The sequence below is a fragment of the Neoarius graeffei genome, chromosome 28 (genome assembly GCF_027579695.1).
Source record: "Neoarius graeffei isolate fNeoGra1 chromosome 28, fNeoGra1.pri, whole genome shotgun sequence".
Classification (NCBI taxonomy): domain Eukaryota; kingdom Metazoa; phylum Chordata; class Actinopteri; order Siluriformes; family Ariidae; genus Neoarius; species Neoarius graeffei.
In genome coordinates this window covers 14,513,860-14,535,261 of record NC_083596.1, presented here as the reverse complement: position 1 = coordinate 14,535,261, position 21,402 = coordinate 14,513,860, and the positions used below count along the sequence as shown (strand labels likewise).

Here is a 21,402-nt window from a genome sequence, read left to right as displayed (position 1 = left end):
GAAAGTCAGTCTAGCTTTAAACATTCGATTTTTGCAGCATGGAAGGCTGTGAAAGGGTGTGGATTAAGCAGTCGGCAGAGTCCTGCCTTTTCATAACATTTCATGCTTTTTATGGTGTCTTTTTATTTTTTTTGGGGGGGGGGGGGGTAGGGCAAGTAGATTGGTTTGGCTCTTTTGATTTTGAATGAATGTATGCTCTACATATTTATAATGTACACACCAGTTGTAGTTGGAGGTTTGTATATTTCTGACTACTGTGTATCTCTATCAGGTCATAATTTGCACCCAAATGTATATCTGCTTATGTTTATAATTGAGCCAAGTCACTGGGGGCCGAGGCACTGGGTCTCTGACGGTGCGTCCTCTTGTGTCTCTGCCCCCTCTAGGGGCTCCTACCGGTTCGAGAAGCCCAACGGCACATTCTTCGATGTGCGCATCCCTCCCTTCTCTCTCGAAAGCAAGAAGGACGATATGCCAAACAGCTTCCTGCCCGGCCCCTTCTCCTCACTGACTTAAGAGCTCAGAACCCAGAGCCTTGCCCAGGTGTCCTCGTCCCAACCCCTGCCAAGCTCAGCCTGTCCTCCTGTCCTGCATCTCCAACAACACGTCCCTGTCCCACTATTGAACTGTGCTGTACCTTCAGCCCCCATGTGACTAATCCATAATAATAGTGATACCATATTAAATGCTCTCCTTTTTGTTTCTGAAATGTTTTAACTCTAAAGAAAAAGTGCAGTGATTTTAAACTAAACTTAAATTTAACTTCTTAAGATTTGCACATCACCCCATGATGTGAGTGAGCTATAAACAAATCTGCAAATCTTAACGCCTTTACAAATACACTTGGGATGGATAAAGTTTAGAAAACAATCAAAACACTATTCATACGATTAGAATATTTTCCCTGTAATTAAACAGTGCTTATCGAAGCTCTTTTTCAGCTTCCTCGAATGATTGTCAGCAGTTAACATGAGTTTCCTCGCTTGCTTTTAAGTCGCCAAATAAGCATGGACTGTAATATTCAGAATTGGAAAATCTACCTTAACAAATTTGATCTCATCCCCACGTTATTCCACTGATCAGCTTTTAACGTACTTTGTAGGTTTTTTTTGGGGGGGAGGGGGGTTCTCTTTGAGAGTTGTAGCGGAGCTCCAGCGGAGCTAAGAAAAAATGGTAAAACCATCGAGTCGATTTTTTTTTTGTGTGGTTTGTACGTGTACCACCAGCCATACACACCGCCTAGTGGCCAGTGTTAGTAATTACCAGTCATACACACCGCCTAGTGGCCAGTGTTAGTAATTACCAGTCATACACACCGCCTAGGGCGGCACGGTGGTGTAGTGGTTAGCGCTGTCGCCTCACAGCAAGAAGGTCCTGGGTTCGAGCCCCGTGGCCGGCGAGGGCCTTTCTGTGTGGAGTTTGCATGTTCTCCCCGTGTCCACGTGGGTTTCCTCCGGGTGCTCCGGTTTCCCCCACAGTCCAAAGACATGCAGGTTAGGTTAACTGGTGACTCTAAATTGACCGTAGGTGTGAATGTGAGTGTGTCTATGTGTCAGCCCTGTGATGACCTGGCGACTTGTCCAGGGTGTACCCCGCCTTTCGCCCATAGTCAGCTGGGATAGGCTCCAGCTTGCCTGTGACCCTGTAGAAGGATAAAGCGGCTAGAGATAATGAGATGAGATGAGACACACCGCCTAGTGGCCAGTGTTAGTAATTACCAGTCATACACACCGCCTAGTGGCCAGTGTTAGTAATTACAGTCATGCACACCGCCTAGTGGCCAGTGTTAGTAATTACCAGTCATACACACCGCCTAGTGGCCAGTGCTAACCAGTAAAGAAATAAAACAAGAGACTGGTTATGATATAAGAAAATTCTACAACCCAGAAACAGATGGGAGCTCCGCTTTTAGGTAGTGCCTAAATCTATATATTATCTATAGCTGAGCATGTATTCTCGTCTCAATTAAGTTTGAACGTTACCTAAAACGACTAAGAAAAAACCGCATGAGTTCACACTAAAAGGGCCCTGTTATGACTGTTATTTTCAGTAAAGTGCTTCTTTATAATCCATCAGAGGGTCTGTTCCTGCATTTCGGACTCTCTCCTGCACTTGATTTAACAAACCTGCCTGCACTTTGCAACTTCTAGATCTGCACTAGTGAGCTTTTTGTAATGAAGCAGAATGTTAAACACTAGGCAGAAAGTCCATTAACAGGCAGAAAAGCCATACTTTCGAACACCTTAATGGAATGTGAGGTAGTTTCTGTTTCCTAGTATAACACAGCAGTGCAGAATGCAAGTGTTTATTGGACACGAGCATGTTTCTGTGAGTCTAATATGATTTCCTTTTAATTTATCTTCATACGATTTTACTGTCTCACTCTCAGGTTATCTGAAACCCTCACTCTGTCTGTTTAGCTGTATTTATCGGCATGCAATGAAACTAATTTGGAGTTATGTTTGTTATATATATTATTATGGGGGAAAACCAGTTTAATCAATCAGTAACCACGCATTTCATTCACCCATTAATAACCTATTAAATAAGTCAATTCATACACTCAGATATGGGGAAATATTTATTTGCGTGGTATCCTGGATATTATGTGACCGATATGGTTCTGCCCAATGAAAATGTAAAGACGATCAGGTTTTAGCCAAAATTGTGTTTTTCTGCCTATAAAGCGCTTTACAGTCACTACTTTACTTTAAGAAAACAAACATTTCATACTTCGGTCAGGTTGTTTGATAGCTACGTGCCATTAGCATAGTGAACATAAGCTAATATAATCAACACAGACCCAGTTTATATGTACATGGATATTTTTGAGAAAACAGGGACTCCTTTATCACTCTTTCAGTAATGTCGTGTCTAAATGTTTGCGTAAACCAAACAAAGTTGTCAACAGATTTACGTGAGTTTTGTAAACGCTGATTTTCTTCGTACTTGCATATGATGTTGATGAATGCCCATCACCTGCATGGGCATGGCACAACTCGCTGGCAAGTAGTGATGCCCACAAAACATCACTAAAAATAAATAAAGTGCAAAGACAGTGCAGCAAGAAATGTATCTTTGCAAATTTAAATACGATTTTCACGTTTTCTTCCAGGTTGCTATACATTTGTCAAATTAGCATCGTGTTACTTATTAACCACTATTTTTTTTAAACTCACTATAAATAATTGTATTCATGAAAACCAGAACTTTTTGTCAGTTGATTTGGAACCAAATTGTCAAATAATTAGATCTTTTTGGTAAATCATGGCATTGCTTTTGTATACGTATGAGCGAGTGCAATTAACTACACGGATCATTCTTTGTGATTCCTTTTCTGAAGATTGAGTTGTGTTATTTGATTAACGTTTGTTTCAAAGTAATGTTGCTGTCAGAAGTCTGCAGATGACATTTAACTGTAGAAATTGTGAATCTGTAATTATATTTGTAAATCTGGCTTTTCTACATGACATAATTTACACATATGTACTGTTCAGGTTGATTACGAATCATTTGTTGTGCATTTTTGAACAACTAACTGTTATGTAATCCAAGCAAACGTATCCACAGAGTTCAGAGGCGTGGCCAAGTGGACGGCTACAGAGAGCTTGGGGGAGGGGCTAAAAATATGACTACAAACTAAGCATGTAAAGTGCAAATCTGCAAATAAAATGGGATGTAATTACAAATTAACTTGGTGCACGTGATGACTTGCAAATGTCAAAAGGTGTATACGGATAAAATTTCTGACTGCGAAATGGATTATGGATTGGTGCTCGGTAAAATTTCGGCATTGAATTGATGTACAGTTACTTTTGAAAGGAAGGTTGGTTGGATTTCAGTACTAGGGTGGTCTGTAGAAGGTGGTGTCACCGAGTTCGAACTCTGTGTTGTTTCAAGGCTGCTGAATGTAATCTCATTGTATTGAAAATAATAAATGGGGAATTTGTTTTGAACATTTTTGACTGAAGTACTCTACTGTATTCCCAAGCATACATACGTACAGTGGCAGTCAAAAATTTGGACACACCCTCTAATTCAATATTTTTTTCTTTATATTTATGAATTAAGACATTTCATGTCAAAGTGATGGCGGATGTCGTTTCTCTGTACTTATTTGAGCGGTTCTTGATATAATATGCAGTGTTTTCCCCAGAAAAAAATTAAAGCCCTAAATTCTGGCATGATAAAAAACAGACAATTGAGCGCCAGCGGCGCGAAGTGAAACTAGGGGGGTGCGGGGGCATGCTCCCCCGGAAAATTTTTTGAAAATAGATGCTCTCAGGTGCATTTTCAGGGTCTCTGAGAGGTTTTAGATCCATGATTATAGGATAGATTTTACCAGTGTTTCAATGATTTCTGACCTAAATAGTATTAATGTATACACATTTGAAATTTCACCTTAAAGTTCAACATGCAAGTTAAACTGTTTTGTTATAGATTACTGAGGTATATGATAGATTTGAAAATCTACGGGGATCCCTCAATTATCTATGATCGAGTAGTGTTGTAACAAAAATGTGCATGAAAATATGACCAGCGGTTTGCTCCGTCTTATGCAATCCAATGAAGAGAATCGATCATCATGACCTCCTGTTGATCACAAAGGGATCTGAACCTAAGAACTGCCACCTTAAAATAAGTTGCTGTATTACTATAACTGTAATGATTTAGAATGTTTCCGATGCAATTACCGTAATATATGTAGAATTAAGATGCACTGAAAAGAAAAGTAAGGCAACTGCATATTATAAAGTTTACATTTTGGCACTTTATTAAATGGACTAGATTAAGATTAAAACATATATTCAAAGGAAAAGAAAACTTAATTCATACATTTAAGTTTGCAGAAAGATTATGTATTTATAAAAACATTCATGAAGAGAATTGGTTAATAAGTGTCAAATGCAGCATAATTTTGAATAATAATAACGATAAGCGTATTTGGCAGTGTGAGGTCACTGTGAGCCTTTAACAAAAGAATAATCCGGAGCCGTCTTTTGTTAAATGGATCCCAGGGACATCACACTGCCAAAAATGCTTATGATTATTATTTTAAATTATGCTATATTTGACACATTTGGACAACTTCACTTCGTGAGTGTGTTTATAAGTACATAATCTTTCTGCAAACCCAAACTAATGAATTAAGTTTTCTACTCCTTTAAAGCAGATTAATTCTCCTTGGCTTTTGCTCGGCCCAATGTTGGGCAGCCCTCTCATAGTCCATCTCGCGGTCATCCATGCTGATGTGGATCAAATTGTCCAGCGAGTCTTCTCCTAGCTTATTAAAGTCAGTCGGCTTTGTCCGTCTGGTGGGGACAACATCGGCAGCCAATGAGATCGCTTATAATGAATCGGAAACTTCCGGGATGTCTGACGTTTTCTTTCGATATTTTTATTGGACGGTTTGAACACGTGATCTTGACACAGCCAACAGATTAGTTTGTTTACATCATACCACGCGGACATATTACTTTGACAGAATCGACACAAACGCTGGGAAAAAAAGACCGCTTGTTTAACACATCAATCAGTATGTAAATGGATCTGTTATTTGCTCTCCTATGTATCTAGTTACTTGTTGGTAGGAAATTTTAACGTATCGGTATAAATCTAAGCGTATCGGATTTTAACTAAAGCGACTAAGCGTATCGGCAGGCAGAGCAAACGTATCGGACCCGATACGCTAAAACGCTTTGGGGAAACCCATGATATGGATTACTACAATTGTGGAATAGGTCTGTTTACTGTATTTTGTATTATTTACTGTTTGATCTCAAACACATTAAGAAGGCAAGAAACTTGTCCACTAATTAACTTTTGACGAGGCACAGTTGTTAATTGAAAAGCATTCCAGGTGACTACCTCATGAAGCTGGTTCAGATCATGCCAATAGTGTGTAAAGTGTCATGAAGGTAAGTAAAGAGAAACAACATCCATCATTACTTTAAGGCATGAAGTGTTTTAATTAATAAAAATAAAGAAAAGACATTGAATTAGGTGTGTACGATCTTTTGACTGATACTGTATACACAGAAATGTACAGAATCCTACAGTCTTGGTTAAAGTTGGGAATGTTTTTTAAAGGGAAACGCCACCCATCTTTGTGGGCTGAAATTTTTACTGGGGACAAAAACACGGAGTTTGAACACTATAACCATCAACTGTGAAACAGCAATACAGTGTAATCGTACAGGGCAAACATCCATGTCAAAGTAAGCCACTTTTCACCAATGAGGAACTTGTAGTGGTTGTGGTTGTAGTAGTGGTGGTGGTTGTCGTGGTGGTGGTTGTCGTGGTGGTGGTTGTGGTTGTAGTAGTAGTGGTGGTGGTTGTGGTTATTGTAGTAGTGGTGGTGGTTGTGGTAGTGGTGGTTGTTGTAGTAGTAGTGGTTGTGGTGGTGGTTGTTGTAGTGGTGGTGGTGGTTATTGTAGTAGTAGTGGTGGTTGTGGTTATTGTAGTAGTGGTGGTTGTGGTAGTGGTGGTGATTGTTGTAGTGGTGGTGGTTGTTGTAGTAGTAGTGGTTGTGGCGGTGGGTGTTGTAGTGGTGGCAGTGGTTGTAGTAGTGGTGGCGGTGGGTGTTGTAGTAGTGGTTGATTGGTGTTGTGGTGGTGGTTGTTGTAGTTGTGGTGGTGGTGGTTGTTGTGGTGGTGGTTGTTGTAGTAGTAGTAGTGGTTGTGGTGGTGGTTGTAGTAGTGGTGGCGGTGGGTGTTGTAGTAGTGGTGGCAGTGGTTGTAGTAGTGGTTGATGGTGTTGTGGTAGTGGTTGTTGTAGTGGTGGTGGTTGTAGTGGTGGTGGTTGTAGTAGTGGTGGCGGTGGGTGCTGTAGTAGTGGTTGATGGTGTTGTGGTGGTGGTTGTTGTAGTAGTAGTAGTGGTGGTGGTTGTTGTAGTAGTGGTGGTTTTGGTATAGTGGTGGTTGTAGTACGGTAGTAATGGTGGTGGTTGTAGTAAGCAAGTATCTGACGGTATGGAAAGGATCCCAACAGAGATGCATCTGTGTCTGTTTACCTCAATGACTGTAGAGTTATGGTTTTATCTTTCTCTTCAGGTCTCTGAAGCAGCGCCATGTTCAGTGCCTGTAGTCGATTATCACACAGGGCCTGTTTACTCTGGCTCGAATGGCCGTCAAATTCAAATGCCTTATTGACGTAATCGGATAAATATTCTGGCATTACTTCTGGCACTTCTCCTTTTGTAAACCTCAGAAAACAGCCTCTGACTGCAGGCACTGAATGGGGAGCTGCGTCAGAGACCAGAAGAAGAGAGAGGTCAACCAGTGAGTGTAGAAACAGACATTTTCTGCAGTTTCTCTAGTTATTGAGGTAAACAGACACAGGTGTATCTCTGTAGGAATCCTATCGATGTTGTCAGACATTCTATATAACAACATTTTGAGCCTGTCAGTGGTGAAAGGAAGTGGTTTACTGGTTGCCAAATAGAATTACATTGTGTAGTCATTTTGCGGTTGCCAGCTATAGCATTCGAACTCAATGTTGGTCCGATTTTCTATCATTTTTATCCCCCACTGGCCGAAAAGCCCAGAGGGGGATTGTCATGGCGATTTCCGTCCGTCCTGGGAAGGGTACTCGCATTCTGAAATCAACTCCTCTTACAATTTGTGGAGGAATTTCACCAAACTTGGCAAAAGGCTTTGTTATATGACAGCTATACGCATATTGAAATTACGTTTAATTTGGGCAAATTTTACCAGAGTTATGCCCTTGATTATTAACAAACTTGTACTTTGGCAATTTCATCAAGGTGTGCTCGCTTTCTTAAATCAACTTCCGTCACAATTTTTATCCCCCGCTGGCCGAAAGGGGGATTATGTCATGGCAATGTCCATCTGTCCGTCCCGGGAAGGGTACTCACTTTCTGAAATCAACTCCTCTCTCAATTTTTGGAGGAATTTCACGAAACTTGACAGGATTCTTTGTTGTACGTCAGTAATACGCATATTGCAATTTTGTTAAATTCGGTTGCATTTTACCAGAGTTATGGCACAGTTGCCAGCGGGGGATATTGTGCTCTCAGAGCACTCTTGTTGTCCCTAGGCAGATTCTACCATAACAGAGGCCAGTTAAAGGAAAAGGCAACTTTTGTACAAAACCAGGTGTGTAATAGGAGAAAAACATGTACGTAATCAATTCCGTTAATTATTTCCATTATATATCGAACATGAAAAAATATTTTTAACTTTGAAATCATGAATTGACACAGAGGAGTCGAAGTTGGAGGAGTCAGCCATTTTGAGATTGTGGGCAACTATAAACCAATCAGAATCTTTCGTTAATGCGCCTCCCTCTGATCTGTGACGTCACTGGGCCCATGAAAACAGTGTTTACAAGCAGATCACTGTGATTAGGAGTCCCGGCGGGTGGCTTGTATTCGATTCGTTTATATCCCGACCTTGTCAGCTGTCAGATTTATGTTCATGGACCCGGTAAGCTGGTAAATAATATTTATTTTTTTCTTTACCAAATTCTAACAGAAAACGAGAGCGCCCAAAAGGGAAAACCGAGCCGAGCCACTTCGCGCATGCGCAGTAGGCTTGGTAGGACAAATCCAAATAGGAGTCATTCAGGATTCAGCCATGTTTTTGCTCTGTGTTTTTACTCGACCAAAATTATACAGTATTATGAGCTTTAAATTGCATAAATAAAACCATTTGGTGAAACTTTGAAGAAGCGATTGTACTGGTTTTTTACCTTATTACCATGAAGCACTGAAGAGTTCTTTTCAGCGGTGGGCCGCATGACGTCACGCAGTAGATCAATATGGCGGAACGCATCTTCGCTGAGCTCAGCGCAAGCCCATATTATTAAAAGTTAAAAGATACTGTTATGCGGTCTGTTCTTTCTCTATAAATTCCATGATCGATTACTTTATATATTTATCTATCTATTTGTGGTGATTTTGTACAAAAGTTGCCTTTTCCTTTAAGTCCCATCTCCTTAAATTGCTGAATTGATTATTTTGATCATTCTATTAAGTTTATCTAGTAGCATTTGGGGTCTTGGACATTCACAGTAAATTTTAGGACAGTAGTCCTGGTAACTAATTAATAAAAGCCTGACATGACAGACATGCTAAATGACAATAGAAACACATCGGTTTCTATCATCAAAATCTGACAGACAAACTAACGTCTACCATCATATTCTGACAGACACTCTAGATGACAATAGCAACAAAACTGTTTCTTACATTATTAATCTGACAAATTTAGTAATAATATTAAATACCTCATCACTAGAACCAAATAATAAAATAAAATATTGAAATAAAAAAGATAAAATTTATTTTCAAAATTGAAATATCAACAATAATTGTCAGAACGGTGACGATAGACACGACTGTGTCACATTCGCAGGGAAATAACACATTGAAATGGCCTGTCGGCTGAAAGGGTCGCAAGTGGCTCTGATTTATCTCAACTTACGATAGTTTTTCTCCAGAAAAATGTAAATATGAATGCACAAATATATTCTCAATGTTTCTATCGTCAAAAATTTCTATCGTCAGGATAGCTGACTGAAAATCTATCCTTGATTTATTTGATGAAATCTAGCTGTCAGAACTCCAAGTCTTGCCCGGAAGTAAATGTCTGCCGTCACAAAAATCACTCGCAGTAGAATTTCCTCTTTGCGTCAGTCAACATGTGCGTGGTGAGGGCTTGAATTTTGCTATCGTCAGGTGCATTTGACTGACAGACTGACGATAGCATTTTTTAAAAAATAACTGTGGGCTTCTCGTCGTGAACGAAATAGTTTTTTTCGCTGTTGATCTATTTCAACTCTATCTGTTGACACCCAAAAATGATAAAGCCTGCTTCCACACGATAACTACCAAAGATCCATAATGGCCGAGTCTATCGTCAGGTCATCTGACAGAAATTCACTGACGATAGCAACAGGGAGAATGAAAGTGATTTTTAAAATGGGAGTTATGTCTGTCAGATATGTCAAAGAAATAGAACTTTTATTCTTTAAAAATCTTTTATTGATATACTCGGTGTATTTTTAAATGACGTGCTGTTTTAGAAGACCAAATACCATATTTTTAATCTTGAAAATATTACCTCACTGAAAAAAGGACAAGAAAAAATTATTTTGTGGGCAAGTGGTTAATGGATCCAGTTACGGTAGAATCTGCCCCTAGTAAACATGTGGACCCAAAAAGAAGGGAAAATGGGAGCCAGGTTAAAATACTAGAGTTTCCCTTTCAGACATTTGTGTTAAGAGAGACAGCTTTGCTTTTTTTTTTTTGCATTATAGTTTTGTGTGCGAGTTGATTGTAGAGCAATATTAACAAGATGTGCTGATGAAAGATCAGTTCTCGCTGTTTTACCTCGAAAAAATTCAGTATATTGTAGTGGTCACTTTAGGTTTGTCTCTTGTGGGCGTGTACTGACTGTTGGTACGAGACCTGAGCTGTCTGGCCTTTTTACAGCAAAAACGGACTTGCTTTGTTTTAAGATGTGCATTAATATTGTAAGAAAACACAGAAAAAGAAGAGGAAGTACCTTTCTCTTTCATTGTTCTGCGCTAAACACCGAAGGAGAGCTTAATTTACAGCCAGTAATTTTGAGTTTGTTGCTTTACAGGATTGTAACTAATTAATTTGCATAACATGTTAAAAAAAAAAAAATCTCAAAGGTTGCATCGTAACTTGCATGAAAATGACATCTTTTGCTTGAAAAATGGCACAGCGGTGATTCAGCTGTAACTAATCACAGCCGTCTTGATATTCAGAATAGCTGCACAGTTACAAGTGCAGTATTGCTTTTATACGACATTTTTATAAATGAGCAATATGGACAACATGGCTAAATATTTTGCTTATTTTTGCTCTGCTAGTGGAAATAGATACCAAAGAAGCCACTCTCACTTTATAGCCCATCATCTAGCTGGCTCACACTGATTTGTACATTCTTGTTAAAGGTATTTCCAGTGAAGTTAGCGTCACTTCTTCCTTTTCATCTTCATCTGATGAGCTTTCGTATGAAGTTTCATGAAAAACTGATCATTTTGCCATATACGCTGATGTTGCTACCTTTACTGTAGTAACCACTTCGAAGTATTGTGAGAACTGGAATTTTATGTAGAGAACAGAGTGAAACATCTCCGTGCGGTTATAAGGAATATGCTGACTCTTAGGCAGCTGGGCCATAGAAGGTTCACGCTGCACGCTACACGCTACACGCGTGTAAAGAAAAGTGGACAAACGTAGCATGACTTGCTCTGGGCCATAGAACGGCGTTCACGTTGCACGCTGCACACTTCACGCGTGAAGCGAGAAATGAACATGCACACTTTTTTCTAGGCGTGAAGATGGAAATTCCAGTCAATGCATGCGGTCACCGCCGCGCCAGCCAATCAGAACGGGTCTAGGGAGATAACTCTATGCTTTCAGGGGAAAACTTCAGAAAAAATATAATTGAATGGTATAATTGAAAAATAGTTCTTCATCGGGATTGTCAAGCAGATTATAGAATGTTCGGTGAAATTCACCACGGGTTTCTCTCAGAAGGAAGTGTTCTCGGCTCCAAATTCTGTTCCTTTTTCTCTTCCTCTGTCTCAGTAAAAGCAGAATGAGGCAATCGTCGTCATCCGAAGAGTCCATATTGTTGGTTACTCGGTCAAAGTAGAACAGACGCAACACGTGAACATCCAAGCATGAAGTTTAATGGCCCAGGGTCCGGTTCTTCACGTGTAGCGTGTAGCATGCAGCGTGCAGTGTGAACCTTCTATGGCCCAGCTGCCTTACACTAAGTTCAGACTGCAACCTGAAACAACTCTCATCCAATTTGTTGTGAAATCCAATTTTTTTATTAGGCCGTTCACATTACCAATTATATGAGACTTGTATGCGATCTCCAATATGAACGGAAAACGACCCAAAAGTGTCCCGCATGCGCAAATTGACACGTAATAAGCACATCTACGTAATACGTAAACAAAAAAAAAGCGCACTCTTCAAGTTTGCAAGTAAAGCATGGAGATGAGGCGAGACCTGGCGATGTGGTTTTTGTGGCGGCGGCGGAACTCACACAATAATCTGATTAATGTGGGCAGCAGACTAATGAGACCGAAGGTGTCAAGTTACTGGAAATTTCCAGAACAATCTTATAATCTTGTAATACAGGATGGTTTAAGTTATAAATCAGTTATAGAAACTTTTTTATTTAATCAGGCTAACAGATCAACATCCAGGTCCCTACCAAATCCACCATTAGCTTGATCAATTCTATAAAAGTCTACTTAAATTCTGAAAAGTGTACAAATGTTGTTTTCCACCAAAGAGGCGGGATTAGCCAACGCAGAATAGTGACGTTTGTCTCTTGTTGATGACGTGTAGGTCGCATGAATGCGACCTGTCCGGTCAGACTGCGGTCGCATGTGAAAATAACGGATATGCATCGGAATTAGGACCACATATCCAAGCGGCCTGGGTCGCATGTGAAAAAAATCGGATCTGTGTCGTTCAGATTGTCAATAACAAATCGGATACAGGTCGCATATGGGCAAAAAAATTGGATATGGGTCGTTTCAGGGTGCAGTCTGAACTTAGTCTTGGAACACTACTCATCCAGTCAGGTTAGCGGAACAGAATTACCTGTTGTATATTTAAATTATTCCACCAAATCAAGTCGTACATGAGCTGATAGCTGACGAGGCGCGTAGCACCGACTTGGCTATAAGCCATGTACAATGAGATTGAGTGGAATAACTGTTTTATTCTATCCACACTCACTGGATTTTGTAAAACGGCGCATTTTTATTTTTATCTTTTGCAAATTCAATAAATAACTTTATACAAAACGTCCGACAAAATAATTCTGCTTAGAACGTAAACAAATCGGCGAAATGGCAGTAGAAACTTGTGCAAAATGCTAAAAAAAAAAAAATCTTGAAAAATTAAAAAGATACATTCTTACCATCAAATACCTTTTATTTATTAAACCAAGTTAAAGATACATTACCGCCACCGACTGGGCTGGAGTGTGGAACAGGAGCTTTTTTTTGAGGGGGGGGAACTATATTCTTTCAGCTATTTCTGTTTTTCTTTTAAATACTTTAATTTTAGGGGGTTTTGTTTTCAAGTACACGTTTTATTTCGTCCTCAGTTGGTTCAGCAACACGCGCCACCATTTTGTTTTTTCTTTACTCATGGTATATGAGCTGATATCCTAGTAGTAGAGTAGCCAATCAGAGCATGTGATTGCTCATATCGAGTGAATGTGGATAGAATAATAGACTTTATACTGCTGCACTGTTGAATTCTCGAATCCAATTGGTCAGAAGGTGTTGATGGATTTTATGTAACAGCAGCTCTGCTGGTCATGCTGGTCGCAAATCACAGGTTTATCTTAACACACTCGTTCTGTTACATCATCGTTTCTATAGTAACAGCTTAATGAATTTTCTCCAGTATTTACTCGATGCTGACATTTTGACACGCATATTAACCTGATTTCATACTGAAGACTATTTTAAAACTAATAAAGTGAGAGTTCAGTTTGTTCTTTCTCATTTCTGTTGTTTCACAGTGTTGATCCTGATCAGTGTAAATGTGAATTACATTTTTGGAAGGGACGTTTTTACAACCCCGATTCCAAAAAAGTTGGGACAAAGTACAAATTGTAAATAAAAACGGAATGCAATGATGTGGAAGTTTGAAAATTCCATATTTTATTCAGAATCAAACATAGATGACATATCAAATGTTTAAACTGAGAAAATGTATCATTTAAAGAGAAAAATTAGGTGATTTTAAATTTCATGACAACAACACATCTCAAAAAAGTTGGGACAAGGCCATGTTTACCACTGTGAGACATCCCCTTTTCTCTTTACAACAGTCTGTAAACGTCTGGGGACTGAGGAGACAAGTTGCTCAAGTTTAGGGATAGGAATGTTAACCCATTCTTGTCTAATGTAGGATTCTAGTTGCTCAACTGTCTTAGGTCTTTTTTGTCGTATCTTCCGTTTTATGATGCACCAAATGTTTTCTATGGGTGAAAGATCTGGACTGCAGGCTGGCCAGTTCAGTACCCGGACCCTTCTTCTACGCAGCCATGATGCTGTAATTGATGCAGTATGTGGTTTGGCATTGTCATGTTGGAAAATGCAAGGTCTTCCCTGAAAGAGACGTCATCTGGATGGGAGCATATGTTGCTCTAGAACCTGGATATACCTTTCAGCATTGATGGTGTCTTTCTAGATGTGTAAGCTGCCCATGCTACATGCACTAATGCAACCCCATACCATCAGAGATGCAGGCTTCTGAACTGAGCGCTGATAACAACTTGGGTCGTCCTTCTCCTCTTTAGTCCGAATGACACGGTGTCCCTGATTTCCATAAAGAACTTCAAATTTTGATTCGTCTGACCACAGAACAGTTTTCCACTTTGCCACAGTCCATTTTAAATGAGCCTTGGCCCAGAGAAGACGTCTGCGCTTCTGGATCGTGTTTAGATACGGCTTCTTCTTTGAACTATAGAAATTTAGCTGGCAACGGCGGATGGCACGGTGAATTGTGTTCACAGATAATGTTCTCTGGAAATATTCCCGATCCCATTTTGTGATTTCCAATACAGAAGCATGCCTGTATGTGATGCAGTGCCGTCTAAGGGCCGGAAGATCACGGGCACCCAGTATGGTTTTCCGGCCTTGACCCTTACGCACAGAGATTCTTCCAGATTCTCTGAATCTTTTGATGATATTATGCACTGTAGATGATATGTTCAAACTCTTTGCAATTTTACACTGTCGAACTCCTTTCTGATATTGCTCCACTATTTGTCGGAGCAGAATTAGGGGGATTGGTGATCGTCTTCCCATCTTTACTTCTGAGAGCCGCTGCCACTCCAAGATGCTCTTTTTATACCCAGTCATGTTAATGACCTATTGCCAATTGACCTAATGAGTTGCAATTTGGTCCTCCAGCTGTTCCTTTTTTGTACCTTTAACTTTTCCAGCCTCTTATTGCCCCTGTCCCAACTTTTTTGAGATGTGTTGCTGTCATGAAATTTCAAATGAGCCAATATTTGGCATGAAATTTCAAAATGTCTCACTTTCGACATTTGATATGTTGTCTATGTTCTATTGTGAATACAATATCAGTTTTTGAGATTTGTAAATTATTGCATTCCGTTTTTATTTACAATTTGTACTTTGTCCCAACTTTTTTGGAATCGGGGTTGTACTTGATTAGTAGCGATGGTGCTATTCTGTTAGATATTAGAGAATGATTCTTATTTTTGTAAGTCTGACTTTGCGAAGAGTTTTAGCCTTAAACGCTGAAAGAAGTCCAGCACATGAGATTAGTATACACAACTGTATACAGTACCGTGCAAGTGTGTGTGTGTGTGTATATATATATATATATATATATATATATATATATATATATATATATATATATATATATATAAAAAAAAAAAATTTTTTCCATACAAACTGAGCAGCATATTAAACAAGAGAGCACTTTTCAGATTAAAAACGAAAACATAATGAAGGCTGCTGGGTTTTGGTGCAAAATGAAGAAGCGAGTGTGACAGTGTCCACAAGAACTGGGGCTGGTTCTGTAAGATGCTCAGTAAAACTTACAGCTCATTTCTGCATAAAACTGCACTCACTGTACCTGAGACTTTTTTTTAAATGCAAAGGGTCGTCTCACACCAAATATCGGCTTTGTTCCATTTATTATGGCTTACTGCTGTGGGGATTTTTGTTTGTTTTTGTTTGTTTTTAAATGCTGAAAGATTTCATTTCATTATTTCTTAAGCCATTTTTGGTTTACAGCATTTCTTTACATGTGCCTAAGACTTTTGCACAGCACTGTATATATCGGATCACTTCATTTAGCTCGATGTCGTCTTGCATCCCTTTTTTACAGGTAAAAATATTCGAACAAATGTCATTTAAAAATACCACTTGAGGGTCCCCCCCCCTTTTCGTTTTGATTAGACTTGCTTTCCTGTACTTTTATACCTCGTATCACTGAGGCCACAAATTCTTGTTTATTTAATACAAGTAAATAAGTGACTTTTATCAGTGTGTATAAAGCACGTTGGTTTATAACTGTCATTTTTCACACAGGGGGACGTTCCGGATCGAGCGGACCGACGGCTCACACTTCGACGTACGCATCCCTCCGTTCTCCCTGGAGAGCAACAAGGATGACAAATCTCCTCCTGCTGGATACAACTGGTAGAGCGGAGCGACTAAACAAACTGCTGTCCTTCCCCCACTTGTATCACTCGGAGACTAAAACCTGATCTCGGCTCTCGAACGAAGGATCATGTAGAAACCTGAATCCTTCAGTCCTTCTCTTGAGACTGATTGGGTCACACTGTCACCTGTTCAATACTGTATCCATTACTTTGCTATTGCGCACTTTTTTTTTTTTTGGTGAAAAATAAATGGAAACTACGACTCCTGCACTAATATCGCATCTTCAGTCCCGGGCTTTTGATGGATGATAAATTTAAAGATGCGTTATTTGCATTTCACTTTAAAACAAGCAGGAGTTTGGTGGGGGTTTTTTCTTCTTCTTCTTCTTCTTAATTTTACTGAACTGATGAGACGAGAGCCGTTTTCTTTTTTTTTTTTTCCAGCTTCAGTGTAGTTTAACGTTGCATTTCTCATCCTACCACATCTTATCCATCACATCTGTCTTCCTGTAGGCTTGGTTTCCAACACAGGAGCTTTTTCAGTCACGGAGACGCTTAGAGAGGATGTGCAGTCCGTGTATGTGTGTATATATGGGACGAAAGATGAGTTGTGAATTGGGTTTGAGTGATGAGTGAGTAATTTGTGCCATCATGCAGTATGATCATGTGGAAATATTACCACAATACATACAATGAATAGAAATCCTGTATGGTAAATTTCTGCCTATCAGAAGTGTCAGGACTTTGGAGAACGCTTTGTTCTGTTGTGTACGTTTCAGTGGTTTCCCCACTCTAACACACCGGATTCAACTAATTCACTGAACTCGGATTCTTCCTGATGTCATTGGTCCACGGTTGGTAGAAATGGAGACAGGAGTGAGCCTGACCCGGACACCACCAGCATCACCGCTCAGCCAAGACACCATCTCCAGTGACACCAGTAGTCCAGAGTCTGTGCCGTTTCCCCAGTCGCCAGCTCACTCCAGAGCTTCCTCTTGAAGTGCCTGATGAATGTGAAGGTGGAGAACAGGAACGTGTTGGTAGAAGGTCAGAATGAATCACAGTCATTGCATACCACAATACACAATCATCCTCCTCTGTCCTCTTTTCCTACAAGTTATGACGTGGAAACCCCCCCAAAGCTGTAATTCATGAACCCCACATACGATCCGTCAGTCTCCGTTTGATCATAAACCAGTGAAGATTTCCTGAATCAACATGCTAGCAACGTCAAATCAGTATCAGTGTCCCCTGCTGCCAAGTTTCTCAATCGAGCCGAGAAGTTCGTCTACTTTTCCAGCGCCGCCATGATTGAAAATCACGTGATTGGATTCCTGCACGCTGATTCGCCAAAGCTTGAACGGTGTTCGTGAACTTTACACGCCGTGCCGTTTTACCTTTAGACTTGTTTAATTTCCGACCCTTCCATACCATGACACGGTGTGTCATGAGCGGTTTTGTTACTTATTTTGACAGTTCACGTTCAAAACATTTGGTGCGCGGTTTCTGTTTCTTGCAGACGAATTCAACATCACTCACCTTTCAACCAATCAGCGCGCAGCAACGCATTTCCAAAATGGCAGCACCGGCGGAGTAGACTGGAAGTTTTCTTCTTAGTTTGGGAGGAAAAAAAGACGGTTTGGATCAATATTATCGACTCGACTTGAATAACACGTTGAGCTGAGTAATCTTTATTGATTCATGATCAAAGTAAGGTCGGTAGACAGGCCGTGGAGCTAGCCGTTTACGAAATGCACGACTTCTAACACGGGAAGCACCAGCTTTGGGGTCTTTCCGTGTCATAACTTGTAGGAAAAGAAGACCGAGGAGGATTGTGTATTGGGGCACGTAGCGACTGAGAGATGAACCAGCTGTAAAGATCTCGCCCTGTTGCTGAGTATCCAAGCCTGGTTAACCCTGAGAGTCGAAGTGGGTGTGTTGGAGCAGGGAAAACACTAAATGATACAGGACGTAGTGTTTGAGTGATTGGACAGCCAGTCACTAGTGTGAGCTGGATAATTATATCATGGTTTGTTTTTTGTTTTTCCTTTTAGCTCTTCTGTAAAACCAGAACTCTTGGAAAAAAGTCTGCTTCTCTGAGCGCTGATTCGTTTTGGATTTAAAACTTGTTGGATATCTAGGATGATAAAAAAAAAGAATAGTTTTCTCTGCACAAATGATACGTTTCTGTATGATTGAATAATAGTAATACGCTGATAAGCTAAACAAGGTGTGTGTGTGTGTATATGAGGTGAAGGCATTTTAAAGGAAAAATCCATCCTGAACCTTTCGCATATCAGGGACACAACAGCAAAACCTAATTGTGATCTCTTACGCTTGTTGTTGGGTTTCTCTCTCTCTCTCTCTCTCTCTCTCATTAAACATAATTGTAACTGTGCTACCAAAAACAGTGATGTCATTGCGTAAGACAACTGGGATTTCTCACAGAAATAAGAAAAATATTGCATTTTAATCGCATTGAAGATATTTTCATCGAAACATGTTTCAGGAAAGCGTTTTCCTTTGAAATGTTTGAAGCCTGTCATTTTTGGCGGATGGATGGATGGATGGATGGATGGATGGATGGATGGAAGGTGAGATAAATGTGACTAAATCCAAATTGTTTACAGTCTGTTGTCAGTAATTGTTATTCAGGTAAATTCTGAGCGTACTTCACGATCTGATGATCACTGTTCCTTCACTAGGATATTAGCGCGTCTTTCATGTTGTGCGTTTGTGATTGATTCTTTTCTCAATGTCTGATTTTTGTCTTCCCCAGAAATGTGAGTTTACGTATGTTCCAGGTCTCAGCTGCACATCTGTGCTTGCGATTTTTGATTTTTCTCTGCGTGTATGTGTAAGATATTGGGATATCTTCCGAAGGTGTTCGTATGTAACAGAGTTAGAGCAACAGTGCTATTGTTTGTGTGTATAAGGGAAAAGTCACCTATGCATTTTTCTGAAGTCTTAATCATGATGGAAACTCCAAGTTCAAGTTTGACTTCCTGTTTAGTTTTATTCTTTTATGAAGGATAGAATTAAAAAAAAAGGTTAAGAAAATAAAGATCAGGTTAATAAGAGTGAAAAGACTTCACTTGTTTACTTCAGTGTTACTGTTAATATTAGATAGACGATTATAAGAGAAACAAGAACCAAGAGTTCAGAAACGTCTCCTTTCTTTTCAGGACGTTGCAGTCAACTCCCAAGATTATTGGAGTCATGAAAATTAATTAAAATGATTTAAAATATTCACGTTGTGTTAATGTTACCCTATTATTTATGGAATGATGTGATGTTAAGTTTGGATAATACCAGGCCTCATATATCACTCTTTTAGTATAAAAATTGTTTTTATAAATGTTTGCGGAAACCAGACCAGACTTTCGTCTAAACGGGGGAACAGGGGCGCTGCGCCCTCTTACTCTCGGCGTGCGCCCCCTTACCGACTCCGTGAAAACATCTCAGCAACACTACGTGACAACGTGTCTGATCATCAAATACGTTATAATTGCTCCAAAAATATTCCAATCATAGTAGATACACCGCCAGACGGTGCAAAAACAATCCGAATTGGCGTTTTCCAGACTGAGGCGCCATGTTGTTTACTTGTCGCGGCTGCTCTCGCGAGATTTGACATGGGTTACTGACAAGGTCAGCTGACTTGTAGAGCGAGATTTCTCGAGACTGAATGACCTTTCACCCACCGGCGCGGGAGCTTTTGACAGAAGTAGTTTGCGAGTTGTTTTTGTTGACACTTGGGCATTTAAAGATGTCATCCCGCGGCACGAAGCGGAAGAAAGCCAAAGACTGTCCGGGGCAGAAGAAGATTACTTCTTTCTTTTTCAATGTTGACAGACAATTTGTTAAAATTTCCCTCTCGGATAGCCTCAGAATGTCCCATTGGAGCATTTTTCAAAGGCTTTGCACGGCGGGGGAGGGACAGACAACCGGCACCATCCCCCCCCGCTTCGCTCCCTCGCCATGGTGAGCGCCCTCATACTAAATTTTTCTCTAGAAAAAACCCTGCAGACCAAAGTAAAATTTTATGAACGTTTCAGAAATGCTGGTTTTCTTTGTCGTCGCATTTGTACGTTGATCTATCGTAAAGTGCAAAGTGATTTCCAGGCACAGCTCAATTGCATCTAGCAACGCCCACAAAACTGTATAAAAGGTGAAGAGCACAGAGGGTCAGAAACACAAAATGAACACTGAAAGAAAAGGCAGACGATATTTCGGCTCCCTTCCAAGGGTGTTTCTAGCTGTTGAAAAGACCAGCGGCTGAGTCAGGTTTTCCTGAGGCTTGGAATGTATTTATTTTATTTTGTTTAAAGGGAGATTGGCGTAGATGGGTTGGCGAGGTTATATCTAACTTTACAAGAAATATTATCACCCACACACATTCAAAGGTTGTCGTCTTTATGAATGATTTTTGCACTGCGCTTTTTAAATGTATGGAGTTCACTGCAGTTTCTGTCTCTTTAAGTTCTCAACATCCATAATGTCTCAGGAAACTGAGGCACTTGACAATTGACTATTAAATATCTCGTCTCGTCATCTTCCGCTTTATCCGGGACCGGGTCGCGGAGGCAGTAGTCTAAGCATGGAAGCCCAAACTTCCCTTTCCCCAGACACCTCGGCCAGCTCCTCAGGAAGAACACCGAGGCGTTCCCAGGCCAGCCGAGGGACATGGTCCCTCCAGCATGTCCTGGGTCTTTCCCGGGGCCTCCCCCCGGGGGGACATGCCTGGAACACCTCCCCAGGGAGGCGTCCAGGAGGCATCCGAAAAAGATGCCCGAGCCACCTCAGCTGATTCCTCTCGATTCCTCTCGTCGCCCGGTATGACGCAGCCGGGGCCCCACCCTGGAGCCAGGCCCGGGGTTGGGGCTCGTATGCGAGCGCTTGGTGGCCGGGCCTTTGCCCATGGGGCCCGGCCGGGCTCAGTCCGAAGCGGTGACGTGGGCCCGACCTCCTGTGGGTTCACCACCCACAGAGGTAGCAGTAGGGGACTGGTGCAGTGTGGATTGGGTGGCAGTCGAAGGCAGGGGCCTCGACGACCTGATCCCCGGACACAGCGGCTGGCTGTTGGGATCGAGACTATTAAATATCACGAGTAAAATTTCAGATCAGTGTAATAAAAATATATCATTTCTCACTCGCATCTCTCTCCTTTAGGAGCACAAAGACACATTCTAAGCTCCATTATTATATTATAACATTC

At 40.6% G+C, this 21,402-nt stretch overlaps 1 protein-coding gene across 3 annotated transcripts in view; it reads left to right on the top strand.

Annotated features, from left to right (window-relative positions):
* poldip2 (polymerase (DNA-directed), delta interacting protein 2) overlaps positions 1 to 19,432 on the top strand; it is a 59,937-nt gene extending 40,505 nt beyond the window's left edge. For 2 of the 3 annotated variants that reach the window (XM_060912186.1, XM_060912185.1), the window contains exon 11: positions 387 to 4,014. In XM_060912186.1, the coding sequence (XP_060768169.1) occupies positions 387 to 516 (130 nt within the window). In that variant the 3' untranslated portion in view covers positions 517 to 4,014. Of the gene's footprint in view, positions 1 to 386; positions 4,015 to 16,110 lie in introns of those variants that run through there. The other variant, XM_060912187.1, reaches the window with a different exon arrangement.
* The last annotated feature ends 1,970 nt before the right edge of the window (positions 19,433 to 21,402 follow it).